At 41.4% G+C, this 27049-nt stretch overlaps 1 protein-coding gene and 1 pseudogene across 1 annotated transcript; one reads left to right on the plus strand and one right to left on the minus strand.

Moving 5' to 3' along the window:
* On the plus strand, positions 1-27049 carry LOC129820027 (delta-type opioid receptor-like). Its single transcript, XM_055876824.1, has 5 exons — positions 1-667; positions 18982-19214; positions 19482-19604; positions 20084-20378; positions 20542-27049. The coding sequence occupies exons 1-5, from the start codon at positions 423-425 to the stop codon at positions 20780-20782; spliced, it is 1137 nt and encodes a 378-aa protein (XP_055732799.1). The 5' UTR covers positions 1-422; the 3' UTR covers positions 20783-27049.
* LOC129820026 (glycerol-3-phosphate dehydrogenase, mitochondrial-like) lies at positions 3771-5135 on the minus strand (annotated as a pseudogene).

Consider the following 27049-nt stretch of genomic DNA (forward strand, 5'->3'; position numbering starts at 1 on the left):
AGACAAATCACTATGTGCACCTTTTCCACTAATGGCTACCGGCAACACTACACAGACCGATCCTCCTGAGAACAGGACTCCTGTCTTTCAATTGGACACATGAAGGAACAGTTATTGGATCATCATTTTCTGTGAAATCTAAACAATAGTGAAAACACTTTTGCTTTCTTATTTTTTGGGTGGTACAGTCTGTCATCATTCTGTTAATCAGGATCGACCGTTTGGTGAGACAGACCAACCGACCAACTCGCCCTTTGGCGCGTAAGGATAAATACACACCTTCCAACCAATAAAACGCCCAGTAGGCGAAACAAAAGCGCAAGTCGTGCCCTCCTAGCCGACCAGTAGTGATTGGTGAAGTTTTCAGAACCACGAACCAGAGAACAGAGACAGTCACAGACTCGAGCGACAATAGTATAACCATGGAGCCATCCACTGCCCCCCGTGATGAACCGGCTGATTTCGAGTTGTACTCGGTGATTCCATCCAATGTCACCTACCCGGACGACGAGATGGGGTTCGAGCCCAACGGAGGAAACTACACCCATCAGCTCCCGGTTCAGAGCGCCTCCAATATTATAGTAGCCATCTCCATCACGGCGCTCTACTCCGTTATCTGCGTGGTGGGATTGCTCGGGAATGTCCTTGTGATGTACGGTGTGGTGAGGTAAGGGCTTTCTACTGGAACTCTACTTAGCCTACTATCATTGGTGACAACTTACTTTTGATATTGTATGCCTATTATTGTCCGTATGAAAATGTGTGAATGTATATCCTTTTGGGGAAATGCATGATTGAAAAAGTACTTTTCTCCCCAAAACTTTTAGGCTATAAGGGAATCGTGTATTCCGTATGGAAATTCCGTTTTTTTATAGTACAATATTTTATGTGTGCCTCACCATGTTAGCTAAGCATAACGATGATTTGTCAAATGTAAGCACTGAAAGTCAATTTACGGTGACTTGACGTTGCTACACTGTATTATACATAGTTTGACAAAAAAAATATACAAATACTTTGCTTTCGTTCAACGATGATACATTTTTGCTGGTGAAACAGTGAATCAATGTTTACTCGCGCTTGAGAACCAGAGGAAAGATATGGAGTCTGGTGGAGTGTGTGTGCGTTTGCGTGTGTGTGCGCGCCTACTAGCTTGCGTGCATGCTTCGGACTCGCTTTCATATTTCACATCCATTCGTCCTCAGTTCAGGCTGATTGCACAGTGCACGCGGGCGCAGGGGCGCGCGCACGCACACACACACACACACACACACACAGCATATGGCCCGAGAGCTGGGCCAGGTCAAGCAGGGAGTCACTTTTACCTCCATCTCTAGCTGGTAAATATGACGGTTTTCTTTCGTTGGATTTGGTTTGAAGTGAAAGGATTATACTTAAAATAGTCCTCAAAATGGGCTAGCTTTAAAACATATTTTATTTTAAATTCTACAACTGTACAGACATTAAGATCAACATGATTCAAATTGCAATTACTGCCATTATTATTGGCTATTCCCGATCTGCACCCTCCCTTAATTTAAATAGTATTGATGTCAGTGATGTGGTTACTGTTTACGATGACCTTACCATGCTGAGTGTACCCTTAAGGAGAATAATTATGCCCACATCACGGCCAAACTTTGGGGACTGAACCCTCACAGTGTACTAAACTGAACCCTATTAGTCTACTAAACTGTCTGGCATTATAAGACAATGAGTGTCAAGTCTAGTAAACTGGATGTCCAGTCTAATGCACGTACTTCCTCTGATGTCTACTAACAGCTTTATTGCCCACTGCAGTCAGACATTATAAAACAGTGACCAGTCTAGTAGCTCTGAATCCACTGATAGCTTTAGGGTTGTGGTCAATTCGGATTTGTTTTATTTATTTCAATTCCAACAATGAATTTCAATTGAATTGGCTACATCCCACAGGAAGCAGAATTTGAATTGAAGGAAGTATAATTGGATTAAAACCAATTAAAACAAATTCAACTGAGATGTGAAACATGAGTCTCATTCATTTAAAAAATATTTTATCAACTTATTAAAGCAACGAATAGACATACCATTTCAAATATTAATTAGATTATAACTCAAAGATGTCAAGCACTATTTTTCTTTGCTGTGAAATGTTAGATTGTTCCCTTCCATACTGCAGTGTTTAGCATTCTGGGATTTTTCTTTCTTTCTAACATTTAGAACATTAAGGGAATTATGGATAATTATAGACAACCCACAACACAATTGTAGAATATTTCCAGACCACTATAATTATTTAAAATTATTTTATGAGAATGAGTTTTGAAAATGAAAATGTTCAACTTTATGCTATGCGGAGTGGAACAGGGGAACCCAAGAGCAGACTAGATGAGGAAACTGAGATGAACTTCTTTGGGACAGGGGGGCAGTATTGAGTAGCTTGGATAAAAAAGTGCCCAGAGTAAACTGCCTGATACTCAGTCCTAAAAGCTAGAATATGCATATAATTAGTAGATTTGGATAGAAAACACTCTGACGTTTCTAAAACTGTTTGAATGATGTCTGTGAGTATAACAGAACTCATATGGCAGGCAAAAACCTGAGAAAAAATCCAACCAGGAAGTGGGAAATCTGAGGTTTGTAGTTTTTCAACTCTTTGCCTATCCAAGATACAGTGTAAATTTGGTCCGATGGCACTTCCCAAGGCTTTCACTAGATGTCAACAGTCTTTAGAATGTTGTTTGATGCGTCTACTGTGAAGGATGAGGGAATAAGAGCTGTCTGAGTCAGGGGTCTGGCATGAGCTGATCACACGCCCTCACGTGAGAGTTAGCTGCGTTCCATCGCATTTCTACAGAAAAAGGAATTTATTGCATGGTGGGCTTTTCAGTAAAGCTTTTTTGAAATCTGACACAGGGGTTGCATTAACTTCTCTAGGATAGGGGGCAGCATTTTCACTTTTGGATAAATAGCGTGCCCAATTTCAACTTCCTTCTACTCATCCCCAGAATATAAGATATGCATATTATTAGTAGATTTGGATAGAAAACACTCTGAAGTTTCTAAAACTGTTTGAATCATGTCTGTGAGTATAACAGAACTTATGTAGCAGGCAAAACCCAGAGGATTAACCATTCAGATCTTTTTTTTTTTAGGTCACTGTCTGTTCACTGAGTTTTCATTGGGATACTAGATTTCTAATCAATCTGTTTGCAGTTTCTACCGCTTCCACTGGATGTCACCAGTCTTTGGAAATAGGTTGAGGTTATTCCTTTGTGCAATGAAGAAGTACGACCATCTGGAATCAGTGTAACGTTATGTGTACTGTTTGAAAGTTGTGCAAGACTATAAAAGTAGCGTTAGTTTGCTGTCCTTCTGTATTGAAAACAGATAGACCCGTCTTCAATTTGATCGATTATTAACGTTTAAAAATACCTAAAGTTTTATTACAAAAGTAGTTTGAAATGTTTTTGCAAAGTTTAGAGGTAATTTTTGAGATATTTTGTAGTGACGTTGCGCAAATTATAAAGACTGTTGACATCTAGTGGAAGCCTTAGGAAGTGCAATATGACCCCATTTCCACTGTATCTTCGATAGGCAAAGAGTTGAAAAACTACAAACCTCAGATTTCCCACTTCCTGGTTGGATTTTTTTCTCAGATTTTTGCCTTCCATATGAGTTCTGTTATACTCACAGACATCATTCAAACAGTTTTAGAAACTTCAGTGTTTTCTATCCAAATCCACTAATTATATGCATATTCTAGCTTTTAGGACTGAGTATCAGGCAGTTTACTCTGGGCACCTTTTTATCCAAGCTACTCAATACTGACCCCCTGTCCCAAAGAAGATAAGATGGCAGCCCTACCCTCCTGCAATGGTGACCAGGCCACTGTGGATCCTGCAGATGGACTGAGTGTCTTTAGAGTTGGGCTCAGTGACCAGAGGAGGGATACCAATCCTCACTGCCAGGACGTCTCCTCTCCTCTCGTCTCCTCTCTATATCAGGGCTGAGGTACAGTAGTTGCGGACTTTGTTCAGAATGAAGTTGATGTCTTCCTCTCTGGGGATGATGTAGGCAGTGACGTCAGTGGGCGTGTCCGTCGTCCGTGATGGTCATCATGTCCCAGGGCAGGAAGAAGATGACACGGCCGTTGCTGGTTGCCGGGTCCAAGAGACCCATCATGTCAGGACTGTAATAACCAGGGATGACTATGTGAACCCCAGCACTGGGCTGACAGATTTTAGCGTTCTTCCCGTCATCCATTTTCCTCAGAGAGTCAGTGAACAGTCCCGTGGAGTTGATGATTTGGCTCTGACGTCAAATACATTTCCTGTGATAACGTCTCTGCAGCATGCCCCACAGATCTTCTCCTTGCCCATCTCAGCACTTGTCTTCTTCAGCAGGTGGACCACCTCTGTGTACTGTAGTTAGCAAATCCAGCAGTGTGTCTGGCTGCTGTCAGGGCAATCTGCATTGTTATGCTGTCCATCATAGTAGACGATGGCTCCCACCAGCTTGTCTTTCTTCAGCACGGGGAAGAGTTCCAGGGCCTTGTTCTTACTGAGGACATAGATACTCTTCAGACACTGGCCTCCAGCCACCAGGTCTTACATCTTTTTACTAGCTCAGTAGTATGGCAGCTGCCACCATTTGTAAACATGGAACATAATGGGTAGTGGGGCGATGAGGGGCGATGTCTAGCAGGTTGGAGCGTTCATGGAGAGCATCTTTCACCATCATGTATTGTTCATAATCTAATTTAATAATGGCCTTTTGGAGGTAGTATACTCCTCCGTGGCTGAGCTTGGTGCTCCGGCTGCTGGTCCCCGATGAGAAAACATTCCTCTCCACCAGGGCAGTCTTAAGGTTGCGTGTGACAGCACATCCGGAGCCCGCGGCCCGGCCCTTATGACAAGAACATCAAACTCCTCAGTGTCTTGCAGGGTGGAGAGCTGAGCTTTTCTGGTTGGGAGCTCATCTTTAAATGGCTGCTGTAATTCCCCCTTCCGCTGCTACATACGCCAGCTTGTGCCCATGTATTCTGGGGTTTTCTGTATTCCGACAGTTGTGTTAGGCCCAGAAGAGCAGCGGCCGTCCCGGTCCGCATGATAGCTGTCCCTTTCAAGTCCTTCCAGAAGGCCATTGATCCTGATCCTGCAAGGATTTTCAATGTTTAATTGACGATAACAACACCAGGAGAGCCACGGCGTAAACCGAAAACAATGATACAATTCACAATATGATGTGATTTAAAAAAAAAACAATTATGGTGATGTGTAGAATAAGTAAGCCATTTGAATTTCAATGAATTTCTTTGAATTCAAATCCACTTCCTTTCATTCAAATTCTATTTAAATTCTGCTTCCTGTTGAGTGTATCCAACTCAAATTCAATTCAAATTCATGAATTGAATTGGAAATAAAGAGCAATCTGCATCTTAATTCAGAATTGTAATATATGTATAGTTCAATGGAGCTTGACTGTAAGAGCCAGTAGGCTACCATCAGTACGAACCTTTCTCTCTGGTTGTCAGGAAAAATATACATCTAATGGCCTCTTCTGCTGTCTACTGTCAGATAATGAAAGGGGTTTTCATGACAAAGGACATTAGTTGGTTTCTGCCAGAGCCATATACTAAGAGAGTTCGGCCAGGTTTTAGAACGGACGCCATGTTTATAATACATGCCCAATACATTGCGTCTTTATTCTGAAAGTGTTGGCAATGTAACAATGTGAGAGCGCCTCCAACAGTTCCCTATGAAATGATCCGCTGTAAACAAGCAAAACAGAGCATACCATCTAGCCACAACCACTTGAATGCCTTATGCCTTCTGCATTCTTCTTCTTCTTTTTTTTGCGCATGGGCTGCCGTTACCATGACAACCGCCCCAAAATGTAAGGAGACAGAGTGAAAAAAAAGAGAGAGAAAGAGTGAAGGGAGAGAGAGAACGAGGAAGATAGCAAAAAACAGAGACAGATAGGCGGAGAGATAAACAGTGAAAGACAGAGAAAGAGAGAGAGAGAGAGAGAGAGAGAGAGAGAGAGAGAGAGAGAGAGAAAGCGGGTGAGAGAGAAACAGACACATTTTGTATTTTATTAGGATCCCCATCAGCTGTTACTGAAGCAGCTACTCTTCCTGGGGTCCACACAAAAATCTAAAGCATGACAGAGTACATAACATCATTAGACAAGAACAGATCAAGGACTGAACTACACACATTTAAAATGGATAGGAAGAGTGTGGAGAAAGCGGTGACGTCGAGTTGGGTTCGATGCGTTCTAATTGTCTGGAACACAAGAAATAAAACATTGACTAGTGGAGTAAAACGAATGTGTTAGCCACCACAGTGAGTTGATAATGTTCATTCACTGTGAATCGTGATTGGCATTGAACATCCGTTTTAAAAGCACAGCATAGTGAGTAATTCTGCTTTTTATGAGTGTACAGTATATCCCCTCTCTCCGTTCTAGAGAGCTGTTGACTGTATCCATCTGGCTTTCCAGGCAGGCTAAATCTCACACTCAAAGTATTAGAAAGAAAACGAATACTATTTGAACCCAGGTGTAGCCTGCTCCAGATTGAGAGCTAACTGGTGTGGATGTGAAGGTTATTTTCTAGTATCCACGTTAGCATCACTTATAATGCATGCCCAATACATTGCTTCATTCTGAGTGGTATTCTAGTGTGGATATTGGAACAGAGCTGAAGAAGAGTCCTCTGTGATCACTGACTAAGGGGACTGAGGGGTGAGCTGAGAGCTGGAGCTGACACCACCACTGCTGTGGATCATCCATTGTAACAAAGCCCAGGTCAGCAGCACTCCTCTGCTTGACAGTTAGCCATCCAAGTCACACACACACACACACACACACACACACACACACACACACACACACACACACACACACACACACACACACACACACACACACACACACACACACACACACACACACACACACACACACACACACACACACACACACACACACACACACACACACACACAGAGAGAGAGAGAAGCAGTATGAGTGTAGAGATGATTGTACCCAATGTACTATGCTATGACTTACATCTTACAGTTTTTTACAATCACCAACATCCTTTTGTCCAATCTGTAGTCACATTTTCAAAACGCTAAACACAATTAGCCGTCTGTTGTGGACCATACCATGAACACAATTCATCGTGTTTTCACAGAATATGCTGTCAATTTTATTTATTTTGTTATACATTTTTTAAAGGGGAATATGCAGTCAATTAACACATTTCTAAAATGCTTACATTTTCTTTACATACAAGCTTACCCAATACCTAAGTTATGGATCTTTATTTTGTTATTTACAAATGCTGGCACACAGCATGCCAGAAATGAAGACCTAATGTTCAAAACCTTAAATATAGTATAAAGTAGAGGTCGACCGATTAATCGGAAAGGCCGATTAATTTGGGCCGATTTCAAGTTTTCATAACAATCGGTAATCAGCATTTTTGGACACCGATTATGGCCGATTACATTGTACTCCACGAGGAGACTGCGTGGCAGGCTGACTACCTGTTACGTGAGTGCAGCAAGGAGCCAAGGTAAGTTGCTAGCTAGCATTAAACTTATCGTAAAACAATCAATCTTAACATAATCACTAGTTAACTACACATGGTTAAGGATATTACTAGTTTATCTAGCTTGTCCTGCGTTGCATATAATCGATGCGGTGCCTGTTAATTTATCATCGAATCACAGCTTACTTCGCCAAACGGGTGATGATTTAACAAGCGCATTCGCAAAAAAAGCACTGTCGTTGCACCAATGTGTACCTAACCATAAACATCAATGCCTTTCTTAAAATCAATACACAAGTATATATTTTTAAACCTGCATATTTAGTTAATATTGCCTGCTAACATGAATTTCTTTTAACTAGGGAATTGTGTCAGATCTCTTGCGTTCAGTGCAAGCAGAGTCAGGGTATATGCAGCAGTTTGGGCTGCCTGGCTCGTTGCGAACTGTGTGAAGACCATTTCTTCCTAACAAAGACCGTAATTAATTTGCCAGAATTGTACATAATTATGACATAACATTGAAGGTTGTGCAATGTAACAGCAATATTTAGACTTAGGGATGCCACCTGTAAGCATTCATTCAAACAGCACTTTCCTGCATTTGCCAGCAGCTCTTTGCTGTGCTTCAAGCATTGCGCTGTTAATGACTTAAAGTCTATCAACTCCCGAGATTAGGCTGGCAATACTAAAGTACCTATTAGAACATCCAATAGTCAAAGGTATATGAAATACAAATGGTATAGAGAGAAATAGTCATATAATAACTACAACCTAAAACTTCTTACCTGGGGATATTGAAGACTCGTGTTAAAAGGAACCACCAGCTTTCATATGTTCGCATGTTCAGAGCAAGGACCTTAAACGTTAGCTTTTTTACATGACAAATATTGCACTTTTACGTTCTTCTCCAACACTTAGTTTTTGCATTATTTAAACCAAATTGAACATGTTTCATTATTTATTTGAGACTAAATTAATTTTATTGATGTATTATATTAAGTTAAAATAAAAGTGTTCAATCAGTATTGTTGTAATTGTCATTATTACAGGAGTATTTGGACCAGGGAGAGGAGTAGTTGGACCAGGCAGAGGAGTAGCTGGACTAGGGAGAGGAGTAGTTGGACCAGGCAGAGGAGTAATGGGACAGGAAGAGTAATTGGACCAGGCAGAGGAGTAGTTGGACCAGGCAGGGCAGTAGTTGGACCAGGCAGAAGAGTAGTTGGACCAGGCAGAGGAGTAGTTGGACCAGGGAGAGGAGTAGTTGGACCAGGCAGAGGAGTAATGGGACAGGAAGAGTAATTGGACCAGGCAGAGGAGTAGTTGGACCAGGCAGGGCAGTAGTTGGACCAGGCAGAAGAGTAGTTGGACCAGGCAGAGGAGTAGTTGGACCAGGCAGAGGAGTAGTTGGACCAGGCAGAGGAGTAGCTGGACCAGGCAGAGGAGTAGCTGGACCAGGCAGAGGAGTAGCTGGACCAGGCAGAGGAGTAGTTGGACCAGGGAGAGGAGTAGTTGGACCAGGGAGAGGAGTAGTTGGACCAAGCAGAGGAGTAGTTGGACCAGGCAGAGGAGTAGTTGGACCAGGCAGAGGAGTAGTTGGACCAAGACAAGGGAAAAGGAGAGGTAGGGGGAGAGGAGTAAGAATGTGTGGTGATGTTCAAAGGAGAGTAAGAGCTGTTGTCACTGATGAAATAAGAGCCACCACCACGGACCATATGATAAACCATGGTCTATCACTGAGAGATGCTGGTGAAAGAGTCCAGTCTAATCTCAGACGGTTAACCGTGGCTTTCATTATCCTGAATTTTCAACAAACCAACAGGTTAGTAATGCATTTCACAAGGGCTTCTTCTATCATTACTGTTGCTATGTCCCACAGTAACTGTAGGCCACCAGACCCAATGAAAATACATATGTTGTTTTTTGTTCCTCTAAAGGACACAACGTCTTCCTCCCTCTGGAGGAAGAGGAAAGCTCCTCAGTGAAGACCAAGACCATGCCATTGTAGGATTGGTCATTGCTGACAATGCAGTAAAACTGAGAGAAATTCAGACCAGAATTGTGAAGGACAACCTGGTATTGAACAATGTGGAAAGCATCAGCCTGACTACCATTGCTCGGACTCTGACCAAACACAGAGTTCGAATTAAACAGTTGTACACAGTTCCTTTTGAAAGGAACAGTGAGTGGGTCAAGGAACTCCGGCACCAATATGTCCAGGTATGATGTCTATCCAATATGTCTTGTTCTATAGTGAGTTTTACACTATGCTACTCTACATGTAAACATGGGTTACAGTACATACAGTAGGACATACTGAAAAGCATTTACACATACTGTGTTTGATTTCTTTCAGAGAGTCAAGGAGTTGAAGGCTAATCAAAACCCACATTAAATAATGTATGTTGACGAGGCAGGGTTTAATTAATTAGGCCCCTTTTTTCTCAATTTCCGCCTGAATGACGTGCCCAAAGTAAACTGCTTGTTGCTCAAGCCCTGAAGCCAGGATATGCATATAATTGGTATCTGTCACGTTCCTGACCTGTTTTCTGTTGTTTTGTATGTGTTTAGTTGGTCAGGACGTGAGCTGGGTGGGAATTCTATGTTGTGTGTCTAGTTTGTCTGTTTCTATGTCAGCCTAGTGTGGGTTCTCAATCAGAGACAGATGGTAGTCGTTGTCTCTGATTGAGACTCATATATATAGGAGGCTTGTTTTGTGTTGGGATTTTGTGGGTGTTTGTTACCTGTCTCTGTGTTTGTGTTCTGCACCAGATAGGTCTGTATCGGTTTTGCACATTTGTTATTTTGTATGTTTGTTGTGTTTCACTTGTTCTTAATTAAACATGTTTAACACTAGCCACGCTGCACTTTGGTCCTCTCCTTCACCTATGGAAGAAAGCAGTTACAGTATCATTGGAATGAAAACACTTTGAAGTTTGTAGAAATGTTAAAATAATGTAGAACATTATAACACAACAGATATGGTAGGAGAAAATCCAAAGAAAAACCAACCTGAATGTTTTTTGACAGCCGATGCTCTTACAATGGAAAGTATAGGAGCATACTGAATTATAGCTCCCAGGATGCAATTCCCATGGCTTACACAGGGTGTCAGCAGTCTATGTTCAAGGTTTCAGGATTGTAACTTCCAAAACGAATAAGAAATATCAGTTTTAGTATAGGGACACAGTCTTGGAAATGTGTGCGCGAGCGATGAAGACAATGCACCTGCTAAAATCGGTTTCCTATTGAACATACTTCTTTCCATAAGAAATATTATAGTTTGATTAAATATTACGGTATCTGAGGAGTAAATTGAAACGTATTTTGACTTGTTGAAACAAAATTTAGTGGTAGATTTTCGGATTCCTTTCTGTGCATGTTGAACAAGTGCGTTACTCAAATCGATGGCGCCAACTAAACAGACTTCTTGGGATATAAAGAAGGATTTTAACTAACAAAATGACACTACATGTTATAGCTGGGATCATTTGGATGACAAATCAGAGGAAAATTTTCAAAAAGTAAGTGAATATTTAATTGCTATTTCTGAATTTATAAAAACTGTGCCGGTGGAAAAATATTTTGATGTGGGGCGCCATCCTCAAACAATCTCATGGCATGCTTTCGCTGTAATGGCTACTGTACATTGGACAGTGCAGTTAAATTAACAAGAACTTAAGCTTTCAACCGATATAAGACACTTGTATGTACCTAAATGTTTAATATCCATCATTTTTATGATTGTTTATTTGAATTGCGCGCCCTCCAGTTTCACCGGAAGTTAGCGGGACGTCTAGCCCTAACCTGGCAAAAACATGTCTGAGGGGAAGAAACGTCATCGGGAAAAGGGTCACCGTTGATATGCCGGGTCAGAGAGGAGCAAATATCACAATGTGTGCTGCAATCTGGAGTGCTGGTTTGTTCCTGCAGAAATGTCAGATTGAAACCTACAACGAGATTTTGTTTCTAGATGACCTCCACCAACAGCTGGTGCCAGAAGCAGAAAGGGAAAAGGTGGGGGGGGCATGAGAACATTTGTGAATGGGACAATGTAGCATTCCACCATTCACATGCAATCACAAACTGGTTTGCAGCCCATCCAAGAATGGTTTCCCTTTTTCTCCCCCCCTACTCGCCTTTCCTCAACCCCATTGAGGAATTTTTTTCTGCCTGGAGGTGGAAAGTGTATGATCATCGGCCACATGACCAAATGTCCCCCCTGGATGCAATGGATGCCGGCTGCTGACACATCTCAGCTGAAGACTGCCAGGGGTGGATAAGGCATGCCAAGCATTTCTATCCAAGGTGCAAAGCGAGAGACGACATAAGATGTGATGTGGAGGAGAACATGTGGCCAAATGCTGAAGATCCTATAGATTAGAACAGGACTGTGCATTTTTGCATTTTTTCCCTTCTGTGCTTTTTTTTTACTGTAATTGTGTTTTATTTTTACACATTTGGAACCTATGTTGGATTTTTTGTTGATCACTGGCAGCAATTCTGTCACTTACTATTTTTTTCTACTGTACATTCTATGAAGTAAAGATGACTCATTCTTTTAGATAGTATTTTGCCAAAAATGCACACATTCGACACTCAACCAAAAATGTGGAGTGGTTTACAGTAAAAAGAAACTGAATTAAGAAAAACTATGGATTTCATTTTGTCTATTGTATGCAGGTACAACTGAAACATGAAAAGTAATGCAGTTTTTGTAATGCAATCAACTGTTAGTATTATGAAAGCCGTTGTGCTATAATTGACTACATGTTCCTCTTGGATAGAAAACATGTGCTAGTGTTTTGACAGAATGATTAGATAGTGAGTCGGGTTTGGCGTGTTTTGATAGAATGTATGTAGAGAAAGTTTTTTTGCATTTTGAAATGTAGAGTTGGTATTCAATGAACAAAATGTGGTTTTGAGCAGAAATGAACTATTTGTCTAGTTGTGTGATGTAGGTGTGTTGCTGTGTTAAGAGTTTAGAAAAAGTATCTTTAGTATAGCTAAACGCTTGTTAGAAATTGTTAAAACTGTAATGGCTAATGTTACGAATGTGTGGGGGTGCAGTTGATAAAATGTCTTGCTTGAGTCGTGTAGCTGGGGTACTACAGTAGGTGGTGTGCTTGGTTTATCCATACGTAGGGCATTAGTAGAGCTGTCTCAGGGGGAAAGCTCTCTCCAAAACTGGGGAGAATCATCCCATAAGCTTGAGTAAGATTACCTTCAAACTCTGGTATACACCATAAACTGACATCGTATAACTCTGATTAGGTGGAAATCCTTTCTTTGGAGAAGTGTTTACTCAAACACACAAAGATGATCAATTCCAGCCTGAAATATTGTACCCAGTGGAGTGGAAGCTTTATTGGGGTGTTTTTTAGGATGGGTGTGAGTCAACACCAGCTCCCGTGTCTTGCTGCATGTCTCCTCTCTTACTCCGTAGTGTGCCTGTGTTCTACTTCTGTCCCGACAGCTTGAAGAACACAGCGAGAGCTCTGGGATGAGTAGTGTGTGTTTGGTCAGGGAGGCGGTGGGAAGCGATGAAGGGTAGAGGGCACTGCCGCAGAGTATGGAGAAAACAATGGGGTAGAAATGATGACAGATCAGACTTCCTGCTGCAAATACAAATTGTTACACCTTTCCTATATTCAAGTTATTTGAAACATATTCAAGCTATTAGCCTCATGAACGTAGAAAGTTGGTTGCAGTTTCTGTGCCACAACTGTTACATTTTCTAAATAGTTCTTTACTGGTAACCAGAATACGTTAGGTGTTATATGGCTACAATTTGAATGTTTGAAGTGTGCTTGTATGATTGCTTACTAAAAAGCTATTGTTTACCTTCTATATTTCTAAATACATAATGTATATTTGTTTGGCTACCACTCAGATCATATTTTGGCCCACCAATCCCGTGGTCTAAATGCTGATGTCTCCAATTCGTAATAAACTGGTTGATTGAAACACCCTCACAACAGAGTGTGTACTCACAGAGGATGTCTACAAGCAGTGTGCCTAACTAGGGTTTGAGTCTGCGTCTCCAATGAACCACACGACTCTGCCAGCCTTCTGAGCTAAACCCTCAGTAATAAGTCATGAAGCAAACGCAACTCTTCCTCAACTCATCTGAGGCAAGGTTAGTTATCAAGCAAGAATGGTTCACTATACCACTTCCGTTACAGCAGCAAGATATATTTTCATGTTGTGCTGCCTTTTAAACTGTCGGAAAGTTGCACACTGGACTGGAGCCCAGCGAACATGGTCAATATTGGGACGAGTGATTAGCTAGTGGTGACAGACTGTGATCAATGACTCTGGGTGTACGTGCCTAACACACAAATGATGCCTGTGGTCCGATGAAGCTGTGATCAATAAGACAGTAATCAATATTCACCAGCGTCAAGAGAAGGAAGCGCTCCATCTCCATCCCGTTTCTCCTGGAACCAAGGCCACTGACTGACATTTTTAAAATGACCCTCTGTTCCCTGCAGCAGTGAATCTAACACGCACACACGCGCACGCACACACACATGCACGCACGCGCACACACGCACACACACACACGGACCTCTGTAGCCTGCAGCAGTGATTCTAAGGATCTGCCTCCTCCATATGTTGGTTACCCTCTAATTTTTGGGGGTTATTAATGATATTATTTAAAAAATATTTTCACAATGCAAATTGTTTATAATAATAATAATAATAATAATAATAATAATAGACCTTAAATCATTTACTGATAAAATGTACTCTAAATTTGCCCGGCAAGATATTTTATGTAAAAAAAAATGTCATGACTCTGCGAATGGTGGTCCTCAAGATATTTTGACGGTGATTTGGTGGTCCACGGAATGGAAATGGCTGTGAACCGCTGCTCTAGGGACACAGCAATAACAGCTACACAGCTACAATCCCAAATTAGTCATGGGGTCTATGATACTATCTGAGTTCATGTTTCTCGTTGTGAACAGCACGATTTAATACGACGTTGGAACAAATATCCCACTGTTTAAGCTTCCAACAGGGAGGATGGACATACAAAACCACCCCTATAAACTTGTGACATTAGCTAACTACTACAGGTCCAGAACCAGTTAAAAGGATAGCATTAACAGAGTGGGCACTGTGGGCAAATATCAAAGCTCATCTTCTCCCTCCTTTTCTGTGATTAATGCATGCACAGCTGTCATCAACATAGCACGTTGTGATGAATCCTGCCTTGATGCTGAAACCTGCTGAGAAAATGCTTCGGGTTGGCAGCTGCACCCCCCGTAAAAATATCCAAGCCAGTTCCCTGAACCGACTGTACCGTACAGTGCTGTACAGAACACCGTATCCTTTTACCATCCTGCCAGTACTGGTGTGTTTCAGCTCCTGTGTGTGTGACACTGTGCATATGACATCATGGCTCTTCCCCCACCACCCACCCACGTCTTCTCTCCTTCTCTAGCCACTTCATCAACATCCACCCACAGAGCCCAGAGGCCACCCACTCGATGCGTCTCTCGTCGCATCTCCGTCTCAGTGTGCGTGTGTGCAAGAGTGTGTGTCTCTGTGTGTGTGCATCATGTGTAAGCCCTGGCTCCTGTAACATTGGCTCAAGGCAGATGGAAGTAGGCCATGGTTTGGACAGTTAACACCAGAAGGGACTTGGTGGTGAAGGAGAGGTGTGTGCATGTGCGTGTGTGTGGAGGGTGTAGTGTAGGTGTAGTCCCGATCACGCCAGCTTAGTGCTGGCGATGATGATTCTACATATGCAGAGAGCAAACCCATCCAAGGGGTATAACAACTGCCTCTGATTCACTATTGTTTTATAAATATGAGACAGTGCTGACAGTGGAGCTAGGAAGCACAGACGGATTCATAGATGAAGTTAAGCTGAATCAAAGGGTTCTAACAGACGGATTCATAGATGAAGTTAAGCTGAATCAACGGGTTCTAACAGACGGATTCATAGATGAAGTTATACTGAATCAAAGTGTTCTAACAGACGGATTCATAGATGAAGTTATGCTGAATCAAAGGGTTCTAACAGGGATTCATAGATGAAGTTATGCTGAATCAAAGGGTTCTAACAGACGGATTCATAGATGAAGTTATGCTGAATCAAAGGGTTCTAACAGACGGATTCATAGATGAAGTTATGCTGAATCAAAAGGTTCTAACAGACGGAGAAAGAAACCTCCCATCAAGAACAATAAAAGTGTCTGTATCCTGCTATATTCTGCCTCACAACACATCCGAGCACCAGAAACTCCAGGCAATAGTTTTACTCTGGCTCTGACTCACACTTATAGCCTACTGCCGTTTGCGTATTGCTGCTCTTATAATGTCTACAAGTATGTGAAGAAATAGCCTCTCTGTTGCATTAGCCTCATTGCTTTTAAAAGTTTTTTTGATGCGAGTGGTTATATTAATTTGGCATCTATCACATCCCACAACTGTCCCAGTGTACGTATGGAATATGTTTTTCTCGCACAGAAGGACAAGTTGACCAATAGGTTAGGTAAACTTAATGTACTATGAGGCATAGTAGATTGACATACCTGTAAGCAAGTGTTTTTGCTGTTCGTCAGGCATACTCATCTTGTTGGCTGGCGAAAAGTAAATGTAGACAGTTCTAAGATCTTCAATATGCACCTCAGAATTCAGTAAGAAGGACACGTGCAGTTGCATCCCCGGTGTGTCTGTCTTCACTTGTAGCCTACTTTGGAGCTGAGATGCCTGTGAGAAGGACCCCATCACGTGACGTGCATTGGCTAATAAGAATTCCGATATCTCCCATGATTGACAGGTCTTTCAGCCATCCGTCATGCATATACAATAGATCGCCCTCCACCTGATTAATAGAAATGTGTTATTATGTCTCGGGAAACTGAGATGATATGTATGCAATAGGCCATTTTGATCGTCTCAGTTCATCTCTCCATGATATTAGGCAGAATAATAACAGCGATGAGACTTTTGTGTGCAAGAGAAGCACAACGAACGATAAATCCACCCCAGCTGAGAGCTCAGAGCTCTGTGTCTTACCATACTACATATTGATTAGTTCCTTAACTACAGGGATAATTCATTACAGAAAGGAGGACATTTATCAAATTCCAACTCCAAAACCAATTGTGATTAAATTGCAACCCTCCCCTGATCGAGATCGAGGACTAGAGCATCCAGTTGTCTGGTAATTAGATGTGTGTGTCTATGTGTGCATTGGCATGCGTGTCTGTTTGTCTTGATGAGACGAATTTTGACCGAAATGAATAGCAGGTCAGGTGCAGAGTCAGTCGGGTTTAACATTTCTGTGGGAGCCGAAGGAGCAGAAGAGAAAACAGCAAATGACCAGCAGCTCTCAGCAGCAGGCACTCGACAGCCCTGCCCCTTCTCACCCCTAACCCACCATTAGCCTCATACGCAAATGGGATGCCTAAACATGGGATGGTCATCACAATTCTGGCTCTAGGTCTCTTTGCTGACTTCAATTATAGCCCCAGTCCCAAGAGGGAATTAGCTGGTAGTGTTTATGCAATACGAGCTGTAAGTGCACGGACTGTTAATACATGTTATCGACCAAGGAGAGGAAAATCAACAGGCTACAATGTATTTATTAATGGGCGACAGGGAACAAATAGGTTTGGAGCTTACAGTCACTTCCTTATTCCAGTAAATGTTGTTTACTTCATTATGAGTGTTGTTTGGTTTAATTGTGTTGTCATTTTGGCTTTTGAAAGGCAGTAGCTTTTATGGTGAACACACACATCTGGACCATTGACTAAATGGACTTAATTTATCCACAAAGCCGTTCAGCGGAGTGCAAAAATGTAATCGACAAGCAATGTACTCTTTTAGGCAAACAAATGACAGCACTAGTGTAGTCTGTACCTCTACAGCCTTTTACATACAGACCCATGGGCTATGACTAACAGAATACTGTTTTGAAGACAAAGTCAGTTAAGATAGAATATACAGTTGAAGTCGGAAATTTACATACATCTTAGCCAAATACATTTAAACTCAGTTTTTCACAATTCCTGACATTTAATCCTAGTAAAAAATCCCTGTTTTAGGTCAGTTAGGATCACCACTTTATTTTAAGAATGTGAAATGTCAGAATAATAGTAGAGAGAGTGATTTATTTAAGCTTTTATTTATTTCATCATATACCCAGTTGGTCAGAAGTTTACATACACTCAATTAGTATTTGGTAGCATTGCCTTTAAATTGTTTCACTTGGGTCAAACGTTTCAGGTAGCCTTCCACAAGCTTCCCACAATAAGTTGGGTGAATTTTGGCCCATTCCTCCTGACAGAGCTGGTGTATCTGAATCAGGTTTGTAGGCCTCCTTGCTCGCACACACTTGTTTAGTTCTGCCCACACATTTTCTATGGGATTGAGGTCAGGGCTTTGTGATGGCCACTCCAACACCTTGACTTTGTTGTCCTTAAGCAATTTTGCCACAACATTGGAAGTATGCTTGGGGTCATTGTCCATTTGGAAGACCCATTTGGGACCAAGCTTTAACTTCCTGACTGGTGTCTTGAGATGTCGCTTCAATATATCCACATAATTTTCCTGCCTCATGAAGCCATCTATTTTGTGAAGAGCACCAGACCCTCCTGCAGCAAAGCACCCCCACAACATGATGCTGCCACCCCCGTGCTTCATGGTTGGGATGGTGTTCTTCAGCTTGCAATCTTTACCCATTTTCCTCCAAACATAATGATGGTCATTATGGCCAAACATTTCTATTTTTGTTTCATCAGACCAGAGGACATTTCTCCAAAAAGTACAATCTTTGTCCCCATGTGCAGTTGCAAAACCGTAGTCTGGCTTTTTTATGCCGGTTTTGGAGCAGTGGCTTCCTCCTTGCTGAGTGGCCTTTCAGTTTGGCTAAGGCATATGTAAACTTATTACTTCAATTGTATATTGTGCCTTCAGAGAGTTGTCCCCATTAAGCCAATATCTCTGTAACTAGTGAGTCAACCAACATGCTCATGAGAAAGTCTAATTAATAAACGCTAAAGAAAACTTATCTTTGGGGGAGTTACGGAAATTCTAAATTGGCCTATTTTAGAGGAATAGACCCCAAAAAATTTGAAGTAGTTATGATCTAATACAGATCCATAGTGGGAAATGTTATCAAGAAAATGTCAATCTTAAAACAGTGATCATGGTCTGCTCATGACAATGCTTTACAAAAACCATACACTGAAGTATGTGGTCAGAGCTACTTGTAGCTCACTAATGCTTTAACGTCTAATCACTCATTCAGATAGAAATAGAAATGTTTCTGAAAACAATTAGAATAGCATGTTTTGCTGTTCCACGCATGTTCAACACACAGCAAGAGATCAATTATCTTTACTCATCTTCGAAGAAAACAACAGACGCTTTTATAGCAACATCTACTTAAATCATTTCTCTGCCTCTGTCCACAGATACACCAAGATGAAGACATCCACCAACATCTACATCTTTAACCTGGCTCTAGCGGATGCCCTAGCCACTAGCACACTGCCCTTCCAGAGCGCCAAGTACCTGATGGGGACCTGGGCCTTCGGAGAGGTCCTCTGTAAGGTGGTCATCGCCATCGACTACTACAACATGTTCACCAGCATCTTCACCCTGACCATGATGTCTGTGGACCGCTACATCGCTGTGTGCCACCCAGGTAAAGGGAAAGAAGCATTCCACATGGCACCCTATTCCCTTTATAGTGCACTACTTTTAACCAGAGCCTAGGTAGGCTCTGTTTACAAGTAGTGCACTTAATAGGGAATAGGGTGCCATTTGAAATGTATCCTGATCAACTCCTATCCTTTCGCGTAAATAAATTAAAGGTGCTTAGAACCAATAATCCACCACATAAAAATGAAAAAAGGCCAGCAGTCACTGTAATATATGTTGCAATTGAACCGTAATTGTCTGTGTCACCCAGTGAGAGCCCTGGAGTTCAGGACGCCTGCCAAGGGTAAGATCATCAACGTTCTGATCTGGGTTCTGTCCTCTGCCATCGGAGTGCCCATCATGGTCATGGCTGTGACCAAAACAACAGACAGTGGTGAGACAGCATCGTTAAACTAGATAGCACGTTTTTTTACACTTCTTCCAAAGGATTTCTTGTATAGCCTCACCCATGTTGGAGTTTTCATCATTTGAAACTCAACATGTTTTGGGGAATTTGTCTGTTAAATTCATAGTTTTTTAATCCCATTAAATAAGGGCATAAATCCCTCTTACTGCAAAAATGTACAGTATATTAAATCTTTGGTCAAAATATAAATTATCTCTTTACCATAAACCTACTACAGTCTCCTCTCTAGAACTGTCTGTTTTCTAATCCCATTAAATAAGGGGATAAGTCCCTCTTCCTGCAAATTTACAGTATGTTAAATCTTTGGTCAAAACCCCTCTCTACGCCTCTTCACCCCTCTCTCCACCTTTCACCCTCTCTCCGCCTCTTCACCCCTTTCGCCGCTTCTCCACCCCTCTCTCCTCCCCTTCACCCCTCTCTCCGCCCCTACACCCCTCTCTTCCTAGGTCAGACTATGTGCACGCTGATGTTCCCTGACCCTGACTGGTACTGGGACACGGTCACTAAGATCTGCGTGTTCATCTTTGCCTTCATCGTCCCTGTCATGGTCATCACCATCTGCTATGGTCTGATGATACTGCGTCTGCGCAGTGTCCGCCTGCTCTCTGGCTCTAAGGAGAAGGATCGCAACATGCGCCGCATCACCCGCATGGTCCTCGTGATCGTTGCGGCCTTCATCATCTGCTGGACACCCATCCACATCTTCATCATCATCAAGACCCTGGTGGAGATCAACTCTAGGTAAGAATTTATGTTTTGTGTATTTTTATTTTCTTGTTAATTTTACTGTGTGCTTGTATTGCTTTTGTATTAATCTTACTTATTTTATTAGGTCAAATTACTTGGAAAAAGGGCATAAAATAAAATGAATTATACATAATTTATCATTGCTTCTTATTAACAGGAACCCCTACGTGAAAGCCAGTTGGCACCTCTGCATTGCGCTGGGCTACATGAACAGTAGTCTCAATCCCGTTCTCTACGCTTTCCTGGACGAGAACTTCAAGAGGTGCTTCCGAGACTTCTGCCTGCCCTGCCGGACCCGCGTAGAACGCAACTCTCTCAACAGGGGTCGGAATGCCAACAGGGAACCTGTGTCAGTCTGCGCTCCGACTGTAGCTGGGAAGGAAAGGAAGCCTGTATGACTAGGCATGGACCAGATCCCTTGTGGTTCTGGTTCTCAATCCAGGAGGGCCCAGCAAGACTTGCAGTCTGAGGTCACCCAGATATCCACAACAGAGTTCTGACAGGATAAACAATGATTTAGTGAGACTCACAGAGTTGTCAGTAAAGAGGGGTCCAAACCACACCATAGGTTTTTGATATTCATCCCAGTGAGATTTAGGAATGTTCTTTATTGTTGCTCAGAAGGAGACAGATTCAATGTTTCACCATAAATCGTTTTCCGCTATCCAGAGACAATCTGTGACGGTGCCAGGGCTTTTTGAGTAGCGCATTTCTGGTTTGTAACAAATCGATGTCTGGCTGCAGAGAGAATACACAGGATGTTGTCAAGGACAGTGGACCAAAGAATGCCACATGGTTTCATCAATTAGTCATCTTTGTTTGTGACTGATGACAAGCTGCACAAATATGGGACTGGGGATGTTTTTAAAATATAGGCAACAGGGTAAGGGAAACCACCAAATGAGTAGAAACAGTGCATTCGGTAACTATTCAGACCCCTTTTCTGCATTTGTTATGTTACTGCCTTCTTCTAAAATGTATTCAATTACAGCCTCAAGTCTTCTTGGGTATGGCGCTATAAGCTTGGCACATCTGTATTTGGGGAGTTTTTCCCCTTTTCTCTGCAGATCCTCTCAAGCTCTGTCAGGTTGGATGGGGAGCGTCACTGCACATGTATTTTCAGGTTTTTCCGGAGATGTTTGATTGGGTTTAAGTCCGGACTCTGGCTGGGCCACTCAAGGACATTCAGAGACTTGTCCCAAAGCCAGTCCTGCGTTGTCTTGGCTGTGTGGTTAGCGTCGTTGTCCTGATGGAAGGTGAACCTTGACCTCAGTCTGAGGTTCTGAGCCCTCTTGAGCAGGTTTTCATCAAGGATCTCTCTATACTTTGCTCCATTCATCTTTCCCTTGATTCTGACTAGTCTCCCTGTCCCTGCTGCTGAAAAACATCCCGACAGCATGATGTTGCCACCACCGTATTTCACCCTAGGGATGTTGCCAGGTTTACCCGAGACGTGACGCTTGGTATTCAGGCCAAAGAGTTCAATTTTGTGGTTTCTCATGGTCTGAGAGTCTTTAGGCGTCTTTTGGAAACTCCAAGCTGGCTGTCATGTGTCTATTACTGAGGAGTGGCTTCCGTCTGGCCACTACCATAAAGGCCTGATTGGTGGAGTATTGCAGAGATGGTTGTCCTTCTGGAAGGTTCTCCCATCTCCACAGAGGAACTCTGGAGCTCTGTCAGAGTGACCATCGGGTTCTTGTTCACCTCCCTGACCAAGGCCCTTCTCCCCCAAGTGTTCAGTTTGGCCGGGCGGCCAGCCAGCTTTAAGAATAGCCTTGATTGTTCCAAACATCTTCCATTTAAGAATGATGGAGGCCACTCTGTTCTTGGGGACCTCCAATGCTGCTGCTGCAAAAAATTATACCTTTCCCCAGATCTTTGCCTCAACACAATCCTGTCTTGGAGCTCTACGGACAATTCCTTTGACCTCATGGCTTGGATTTTTCTCTGACATGCACTGTCAACTGTGTGACCTTATACAGACAGGTGTGTGCCTTTCCAAATCATGTCAAATCAACTGAATTTACCACAAGTGGACTCCAATAAAGTTGTAAAAACATCTCAATGATGATCAATGGAAAGGGTCTGAATACTTATGTAAATAACGTTTTTCTGTTTTAAAATTGTAATACATTTGCAAAAATATTAAAAAAAACTGTTTTTGCTTTGTCATTATGGGGTATTGTGTGTAGATTGATGAGGACCAAAAAAATATTTTTATACATTTTAGAAAAAGGCTGTAACAAAATGTGGAAAAGTCAAGGGGTCTGAATACTTTCTGAATGTGGACATCTGAAATATGGACTTTTGGCACTGGAGGGAGAAGAGAAAACACCCAACACAGTTCGGTGAAAATGACAGTTACAGCTAACGGACTTGGCAAAGATTCCAAATACTAAGCAGTGGTCGATGTGTATCTCATGTACCAGAAACTGCATCATCCATCTTGAAGTAGTGAAAAGGACAGACTTTAGTTTGGGTACAGTACACTGAGTGTGTGATGTCAATGCTCCTCACAGAAGCCTTGTGCTTTGACAAACTGAGAAAGTGGAGAAGCATGAATGTTCAACCTTGGTTGATCTTCTTTCTATTCCCTGGGAAGCAAGCACCTGTAAACTAACATTGATGAGGAACTTTAAAGATTGCTGAGGCATATTCTAAGCATCACACTTCTCTACTTCCATAGAGTCAAAATACGATCTAATGGGAAAAACAAAACTTTATTTTCCACTTTCCCTTCTACTTCAAAACAAAAGGAAAAACAATTACATTTCACATGCTATGGAAGAAGAAGAAACTACATATTATTTTTGACAGGTTGGATGATGGATGAAAGCATACTTTAGTGCAAAGCACTAGGGCACGAGACACAGAAACAAAATGGGAAAATGGGACTGATAGCTATGTGATTCTGTAGCCAAAATTATTTTTTATACTATATACTGTAAATAAAAACATTGCTTAGAGAGTTCCTTACTGACTGAAAATACGCTCCGACACCGCCGTTGTTGTCAAAGTGAGATAATGTTAGAACACTCAATATTTTATATTTTATGACATTCGCAACATGGAACATTTCTACATTGAAATCTACCACAGAGCTCTGTACCTGCTTGTGCCCTATAGCTGAGAATCCAGGAGGGTTCAAACTACTGTACCATAGCATTTCCTATCCAACGACACCTTGGCAGTCGGTTCCAAGCCTACTTTCATGGGGAGGTTTTATCGGTTGGAGCAGAGAGGTGGAAGGGACCACTGAGAGGAATAACTAAATAGTCATAGACCACTGATTGATGTTGGAGAAGACGGAAGACGCTGGAGCTGCATAGTCCAATCTTGATCTAGACTCTTTGTGAATGCATTACTACTCTGATGAATGTGAAAATTGAACAACAACTGCAGAACCCTCACTGTGGACAGCAAAACAACTTTAAACTGGAAGAGTATGGCGGCTTGTGAAACCGAAACCTCTTGAGAATCACTGCGCATTTATATAGCTGAACCAAGTGAGATTTGAATAGGACTCACTATCTGTGTTACTGTGTAATTGGAGAAAAACATTGTGTTATCTGTCAAATAAAATCTATGGCAGATTAAACTATGCTTAAATAATATTCTCTATATAGTGCACTACTTTTGAACACACAGTAGGTCCATTCTGCTCTAGTCCAAAGTACACTCTTAGAAAAAAAGGTGATATCTAAAACCTACAAAGGGTTCTTTGGCTGTCCCCAAAGTAGAACCCTTTAAATAACAATTTCCGGTACCACGTCGAACCCTTTCCATAGAGGGTTCTACATATGGAACCCAAAAGGGTTCTACCTTTTTGGGACAGCCAAAGAACCCTTTTGGAACCCTTTTTTATAAGAATGTAGTGCACTATAGTGAATAGGGAGCAATTTGGCACGCAGGCTGTATGAAACTGTGCAGTTGGAGAGAAACATTGTGTCATCAGTCTAGATAAATCTATGGCAGATTAGAGAGACTTAACTATGGCATTAAGTCAAGATAAGATTCCTAAAATAGTTGATCGCAGCGCTCAATTAAACTTTGAGGGCATCAATCAATGATAGCCATTAAGTTGAAAATCACCCTTCGTATTTCATAGGCTATAATTTGAGTTTATTATAGGGTATACATTCTCCCGGTAACCTTGCAAAAAATCAATGCTGATGAAATATCCAGCCTGTAAATCCTGCCATAGATTGCATCCCACATGGCACCCTATTCCCTATATAGTGCACTACATGTGACCAAGTGGTGCACTATGCAGGGATTAGGGTACCATTTCAGACGCAGTTATAGGTTTGAATGACCTTGGACACGATGCTATGTCACGAACCACTGTGACAAGCCCCAAAATGGTGACGAAAGTTTTGTGAATCATTTTGCCAAATGATACTAGCTAGCACAAACTAAAAAAGAAAATATTATATAATTACTGCTTATGTCGATTTCATTCTTACAGATGTAGGATCTTAATTGTTGCTGTGAATTTTCCTGCACAGTAGGAAATGCAAACTTGTACAGTATTTGAGTTTTGAAAAAGGTTTCCCAAAGTTTGTAAGTTCCAATTTGAAATTTCTAACTTAATTTGCCCTAAAGAAAAATGTATCAACTCCTACAAAAATTATCATTAATTATAAACCACACAATCATTTCCCTTTCCTATTGCTGCATGATTATGTTCTTGTTGTAGCCAACTGGCTCAAATTAAGATCCTCCATCTGTAGATTACATATAACTTCTATGGTTCGATATTTCTAATGATATGTATCTGTATGTCTGTGGACATACTGAAGTCAGAAGGATACAACAGCTGCCAAAACAAAAGTCAGTTCAAAACTAAAATCACTTAACATGACTTTTAAAAACACCTGCTCTTTCCATGACGTAGACTGCCCAGGTTAAAGCTATGATCCCTTATTGTTGTCACTTGTTAAACGCACTTCAATCAGTGTAAATGAAGGGGAGGAGACAGGTTAAAGAAGGATTTTTAAGCCTTGAGACAATTGAGACATGTGTGCCATTCAGAAAGTGAATGGGCAAGATAAAAGATTTAAGTGCCTTTGAACGGGGTATGGTAGTAGGTGCCAGGCGCATCGGTTTGAGTGTGTCAAGAACTGCAACACTGCTGAGTTTTTCACGCTCAACAGTTTCCCGTGACAAAAATGGGCCAGCATCCCAGTGGAACTCTTTTGACACCTTGTAGAGACAAATTGAGGCTGTTCTGAGGTTAAAAGTTCGCTACATTTTTCAGTTATAGGTGAAACAGCTGGTGTATGTGATTCTGTATGCTTTCTTTATGATAACTTTATGATATTTTCATAGTGATATTTGATCACATAGTCTACTGCTGAGGCTAGCCCTAAATGCTAAAAAAAAAAAAAAAAGAAACTGATTCAGTCGGACTTAAACTGTAAAAATGTAATTATAGACTGAGACTATTTTATTCCTGGTCTGATTTGCAGTATATTTCCTGGCAGTGAGTAAAAATGCTTCAGCACTAAGAACACAGACTACTGAATTATTTACAGCTGAATCAATTTCTGGTTTATGTTCTCTTCGCTTTTGTCAGTATTCCTGAGACCCACCTTATATGTGATTCTAAAATCATGTATTTACGTGGTAGCAACAAAGGAAGATAGTATATTAAAATGTGAACAGCCTACACATCGTTATGTATTACAGATATGATATTGACATGTTGACATGCATTAGCTTTGCAAACAAGCACAAATCTGCCGGGTAGAGATATTTAAGTACTTTTCTACAGTGTAACAATCTTCACACCTGTAAATGAACTGTACATGGCAATATAATGGCCATCTAAGTATGGTTTTAACACCCTTTAATACACAGTGGGACCATAATGGTAAAGAGTACAGTACATCACACTGAAAAAAGCGTGCTAATGTGACAAAATAGATAATGGCCACTACAACAGAAACTGTTGCTAATAGCCTACTATAGCCTTCTTGCCTCTGAGTGTCTGCTATAGAATTAAGGATGTTATTTGGATTAAGGTTAACTCCTGCATAATTTATCTCGAAACTCGCTGTCAATAGCTGCAGTATTGTACCTTTCCGTACTCTCTTGATGTGAATCACTCTTTGTGTTGAATCTCCTATCTTCTTTGTTCACAATCTATCGTTCATGTTTTTATACTTATATTTTGGTAACACTTTATATAATAGTCAATCTACAGATGTTCAACAAACTATCTGTAGACAATCAGCAGCATTTCAACAGCTTGTCTTTAGCCTACAGATTGACTATCTAATCCAAACAGTGTTTCCTATACTTTTTCTGTCCCTCTGCCGTGCTTTGGATATTGCGGTTAGCTCATTTTGATATGGAACTCCTTTCAAAAACTATAAAATATTGGAACATTTCAGTAACATTAATAAAAAAATATGTATGTTTGCTTGTATTCAATGTATTGCCAGAGACTGTAAGGTATTTGTGCTATTCATACTTGAGTCCATCATGGTTAACCTTGCAGTGGTCATGCAGTAATCCTTGTAATTTATAGTTTAAGATAGATGAGCATCTATTGTAAAATGCATTGATGAACGAACAGTAAGCCAAGATGTTTTACAAGAAGCCTGTCTCGGATTATTGATAAAAACAACACAAATCAATAAAATGAACATGGTAGCAAA

This window comes from Salvelinus fontinalis, chromosome 22, assembly GCF_029448725.1.
Source record: "Salvelinus fontinalis isolate EN_2023a chromosome 22, ASM2944872v1, whole genome shotgun sequence".
Lineage (NCBI taxonomy): Eukaryota > Metazoa > Chordata > Actinopteri > Salmoniformes > Salmonidae > Salvelinus > Salvelinus fontinalis.